Here is a 5,778-nt window from a genome sequence, read left to right as displayed (position 1 = left end):
GAATTTTTGTTTTAAGATGAAGAAAGTTCTATCAGAGATTGCTAACCCGATTTGATCCTCCAAACCATAAACTGAACACAGAATTTCTAAGTTTACATGTAAATTGCCCAAACCTGGAATTTCATCAGCACTGTAGACAAATGCAAGGCATTGTTGTTGCCCTGGCTTCTCTCTCACTCCACACCTGACTTTGGGAATGTGAAGGGTTACACATCTCCCTCTGGAAGCCTGGGCACAAGGACTGCAGGAGATGGGACACCAAGTTGGCAGCCTCCCTGACATGTCTACCTCACACTGACACGTTAGCGTCAACACGCCCCTCCAATGTGTCCCTTTATGTTCCAGGTGAACATGTTAATGAACTGAGGGTTTTACCTGTTTTATTTCAGAAATGGGTCAAGTTTAAGAGAGACTTTGATAATTTCAAGACTCAATGTATTCCTTGGGAAATGAAGATCAAGGACATTGAAAGTGAGTATTTTGGTGTCACTGGGTGTTAGCTGGTTTCCCAAAGAGTTTTCCAAGGGCTTGGATTGTGTTCTTGACCTTCTGATTATATTATTTTGTTAGTTTTGTTGTGTTAGAAAAAAGAATGGGGTCTGAACTAGTCAGACCAAGATTTAAATTCTGCTTCTTTATTTTCCGATTGTGGGAGCTTAGGGAGGTCGGTTACTCCCACACAGCCTCAGGTTATTTTTATCTGGAAAAAGAAAATGGAGATCGGGATGTTTGCTCTACAGACTGATGTGAAAATTAAATCCATCACACACATAAAGTGCTGAGTAGTGTCCATTCATTCTCCTGCAGCACTTAAATCCTCCTACTTTTCTTTCTCCAGGTCACTTTGGCTCTTCAGTGGCATCGTATTTCATCTTTCTCCGGTGGATGTATGGTGTTAACCTCGTCCTTTTTGGCTTGATATTTGGTCTAGTCATAATCCCCGAGGTAAGAAAAGAACTTTCTATATCTTTGGATGGCTTATCACAACCACTATCTTCATTTATATTAACCCAATACTCTATTTTTTAAAGAATTGGTCATTCATTCTAAATTCTACACTCACTGAATCAATTGCCCAGATAGTTCAGTGCAAAGAATGGGACCAAAATATTTGTGTTTCTAAATTAAGAGGTGGACCTACATTTTCTTACCTTTCATTTTACCTTAAGATCAGTGGAGAATTAATATTTCAGTGAGTTTTTTTCTTTTACCCGGGGAAAAAAAGAGGATAGAATGCATATATCATAGTTTATCACCAAAAAAAAAAAAAAATCCAAAAAAACTCTTGCATATAAATAGTACTCAGTATTCTCCAGATATAATCTTACTATGGATATAGATAGATCCTTACCTACAGAAGTTTAATTGTCAGCACCACGCTCACCCAGTGAGCGAACCGGCCATCCCTATGTGGGATCCGAACCCGGGGCCTTGGTGTTATCAGCACCGCACTCTCCCGAGTGAGCCACAGGCCGGCCCCAGAAGTTTAATTGAAAGACAAAAAAAGGATAAGCAACTCGTACAAAGTCTCAGAGTAAGTTTGTGGTGAATTGAGCTCCCAGGTCCCCAGAGTGTTGGACTGGGGTCTTTTCCAAGGGAGTCTGTGGTCCACTAAGTAGTAAGCACAGTATTTGCTACAGCCCTGACTGAATTGCTTGTTGCTGGTGCTGGGTACACANGAATCAATTGCCCAGATAGTTCAGTGCAAAGAATGGGACCAAAATATTTGTGTTTCTAAATGAAGAGGTGGACCTACATTTTCCTACCTTTCATTTACCTTAAGATCAGTGGAGAATTAATATTTCAGGGCTGGCCCGGTGGCGCACTCGGTAGAGTGCGGCACTTGGGAGTGTGGTGGCGCTCCTGCCGAGGGTTCGGATCCCATATAGAGACTGGTCTGCTCACTGGTTGAGCGCAGTGTGGGCGTGACACCGAGGGTTGCAATCCCGTTGCCAGTCGTGGTACGGGCGCGACACCAAGGGTTGCAATCCCGTTACTGGTCACGAAAAAAGACAAAAAGGAAAAAAAAAAATATTTCAGTGAGTTTTTTTCTCTTACCCAGGAAAGAAAGAGGATAGAATGCATTATATCATAGTTTATCACAAAAAAAAAAAAAAATCCAAAAAAAAACCTTACATATAAATAGTACTCAGTATTCTCCAGATATAATCTTACTATGGATGTAGATAGATACTTACCTACAGAAGTTTAATTGAAAGACAAAAAAAGGATAAGCAACTCGTACAAGTCTCAGAGTAAGTTTGTGGTGAATTGAGCTCCCAGGTCCCCAGAGTGTTGGACTGGGGTCTTTTCCAAGGGAGTCTGTGGTCCACTAAGCAGTAAGCACAGTATTTGCTACAGCCCTGACTGAATTGCTTGTTGCTGGTGCTGGGTACACATGTGGATCTACTTCAACAGCTTTCAAGGTAACAACATGCCTGCATTTAGTGTTTTCTTCCTTCAGGTTTATTAATTGGTTCTGTGATGACTTACTGATTCCTCTTTTATTATAAATGGTTCCGTGAGCATATTGGAGTCCATTCCAACTGCAGAATGGACTTTTGGGAAACTTTTCTGCATATCCACTTTTCAGGAAATTAAAAATCTTTGACATAATGTAAACTAAATCAGATTGGTTGGAAGAGGTTGACAGTGCATTATAATAGATATAGGGAGCAAAGGAGTGAGACATTATTTATAAAATCATTGAATTCTTTCCTATATTACATAGAAAGTGTACTTACAAATATGTCATTATACTCCTTTATGTACACACCTGGAAATCAAGGATTATGAGGCCACTTAGTTCTATACATATTCTTAAGACAATATCATTCTCCAACTCAGAAGTGAGGATTTTAAACCTCCGGCAAGTGTATGCAAATGTGTCTTCACCAAGTCTGGTTCTCCCCAAGGAAAGAATATGGTCGGAGGCTGACCAGAAGATTCTTGTCTCCCCTCTGTGGCGAGGCAAGTGTGAGAAGTCTTCTCCAGTAGTCACTGGGAAAATTGACCTGAACACTCACTGGGAAAGTTGACCTGAACAGAGCTCTTGGCCCTCTTCCTGGGAGCTTTTTATTCCACATGGACTTATGTATCTCCATGAGAAGAGAGCACATTTAAGTACTGCAGGCCTATGAGACGTATCTGGAATTTTGCTTTACAGTGGTCCATCTAGGGAAGATGAATAATTCTAAGGACACTAAGTTTTTTTTAAAGGAAACATTAAATTTTGTATAATTCATAAATATTTTATATCTGGGGGACATTTATTTGAAAACAATGAAAACTTAGTGATTAATGCATTCCAATGAAGCAGCCAAGATCTGAACCGTCTTTGCACCTTGATGTGATTGGCAGGTGATGGAGAGAGCCATACTGAAGTAGAGCAGGGGGGAAAGGAATGGAAGAGAGAAAGAGAGAGGCCTTGCTGAAATGGGGAGCCTTGGGTTGCGGGGAGAACCACCGGGGAGAGGATGAGGGGCAAATGCATTTAGGAGCTGTTGCAGTAGCTCAGTCCTAGATCAGGGTAATATCAATGGGGATGGATTAAAAGAGAAGAAGTAGAGAGAGAGAGCATGGACAAGACTTGCCGACCGGTTGACTAATGGCAGTTGAGGATGTGGGGTAACCCAAGAAGTCTTCTTAGTTAGGATGTTGGGAAATCAGCCGCATGAAAATCAGACACATCCAAATTTACTGCAAATAGAGTGGAGAAGTGTCCTGTTGGTCAAAGACATGAGTAACTTCAGGGCCCAAGGGCTTTCAGCATAAACCAGGTGATTAGACATTCCTATGGCTCATGGATGTTTTAAGACCAACCGTGACGAATCAAAGGGTCCAGGGATAAGAATAGTCGCAGTGCTCAAATGCTAAGCAACTTTAACAGAACTTCTCCTCATGCTCATCTTCCTTTTGCTACAAACCTTCCACACCATTTTAATGGAATTAAACAGCTTTAAATACTAGTGTCTTGTTCAGCTTTAATGACAGTTGCCTGCAGAACTCAGGACGCTCACTTGAGGGTGCCTGTTATGCTCAGTTGTGTTGCAGGAGCTGGCTGGCAAGGCCCTACTGAATGACAAGTTCACGTACTTCTCTTCCACAACTATCTGCATACGAAAGTCACCTGGGTAGCTTTTAAAAAACGCCAGGTCCTAGGCTCACCCCAATCAGTTGAATTTGAATCTCTGAGGGTGTGGTGTTGGGATACCTAGTTTAAAAGCTCCTGTAGTAAGCAAACTTCTAAGATAAGCCCCACTGATACTCACCTCCTGGTGTTTGTGTCCTTGCATGATCCCTCCCCACCCCTTGAGTATAGGCTAGATCTGGTGACATGCTTTTAACAAATAGAATTAACACAAGTCATAGGCTGTCGCTTACATGTTAGGTTGGGGAAGACTGTGGTTTCCATCTTGCTGCCTTTCTCTCTTGATTCCTCTCTTGGCTTGCATGCTTTGGTAGGCAAACTTCTAAGATAAGCCCCACTGATACTCACCTCCTGGTGTTTGTGTCCTTGCATGATCCCTCCCCACCCCTTGAGTATAGGCTAGACCTGGTGACTTGCTTTTAACAAATAGAATTACACAAGTGATAGGCTGTCGCTTACGTGTTAGGTTGGGAAAGACTGTGGTTTCCATCTTGCTGCCTTTCTCTCTTGATTCCTCTCTTGGCTTGCATGCTTTGACGAATCTGCCAGATTGGAGAGGCCCACTTGGCCAGGAACTGAGTGTAGCCTTTGGACAACAGCCAGCAAGAAATCGAGGTCCTCAGTCCAACAACCCACAATTAACTAAATCTTGCCAACAACCACTCAAGTACAGTTGGAAGCAGATCCCTCCCCAGTCAGACCTTTAGAAGAGACCAAAGCCCCAGCAGATACCTTGATTGAAGCCTTATGAAAGAAACTGAAGCAAAGCACCCAGCTAAGCCATACCCAGATTGCTGGCCCTCAGTAACTGTGAGACAATAAATGTGTGTTGTTTAAAGCCCCTAAATTTTAGGGTAATTTGTTTTATAGTAATAGATGGCTGATACAGCTCCCCAGATGATTCTAATATGCAGCTAGGATTGATCATTGCTGATGTATATTAACATAATTGCTGGTGTACATTACAAGGTATTTTAAAAATACCTTGTAAGCTCTGCTCTAGAGTCTACATAGCCAGCATTCAGTCAGTAAACTTCACATTGATACTTCCTTTAAAAACAACTACTAAAATATTTCAGACACATGAAAAGATATAATGAATGAGCCCACTACCAAGCTTAAAAATAAAAAATCACATATGCACTGAAGTCCTCTAATTACTTCTCCCCAGTTGTATTACCTACATAACTCTCACATGTAATCACTGTCACAAACTTTCCATTTCAACTTATATTTTTAAATATATTGGCTTAAAGTTAAATACAGTGGTTTCTTATTTTCTAAAATCTCTGGTGAATCCAAAGTTATGTGTGCCTTTTTGCATTACAGTGTAATTTTTTCCCCCTCATTTATACCAAATGTTTGTCTCCTTTAGATATTTTATTAAAGAGACAACTTTTGGCTTTGCTGATTCACTCCGATATCTTTTTTTTTTAATTCAGGTTTTGGGGGGCACAATTTATATACAGTAAAACTCACTCATTTTAGGTGTACAGATTGATAAGTTTTTTTTTTTTTTTCCTTTTTGTCTTTTTTCGTGACCGGCAACGGATCGCAACCCTCAGTTTCCCGCCCGTACCGGACCGGGACCGGCAACGGGATCGCAACCCTCGGTGTTGCGCCCGCAC

The 5,778-nt window shown here is 41.3% G+C and overlaps 1 protein-coding gene across 1 annotated transcript in view; it reads left to right on the top strand.

Moving 5' to 3' along the window:
• Nucleotides 1-5,778, top strand: part of TMC2 (transmembrane channel-like 2) — a 94,552-nt gene that overhangs the window by 33,314 nt on the left and 55,460 nt on the right. The window contains exons 6-7 of the mRNA XM_008589659.1: nucleotides 390-471; nucleotides 839-945. Coding sequence (XP_008587881.1) covers nucleotides 390-471; nucleotides 839-945 — 189 coding nt within the window. The remainder of the gene's footprint in view (nucleotides 1-389; nucleotides 472-838; nucleotides 946-5,778) is intronic.

Source organism: Galeopterus variegatus, unplaced genomic scaffold, assembly GCF_000696425.1.
Source record: "Galeopterus variegatus unplaced genomic scaffold, G_variegatus-3.0.2 Scaffold5573, whole genome shotgun sequence".
NCBI lineage: Eukaryota > Metazoa > Chordata > Mammalia > Dermoptera > Cynocephalidae > Galeopterus > Galeopterus variegatus.
Note: the sequence above shows the minus strand (reverse complement) of the source record. Positions and strands in the feature narration are given on the sequence as shown.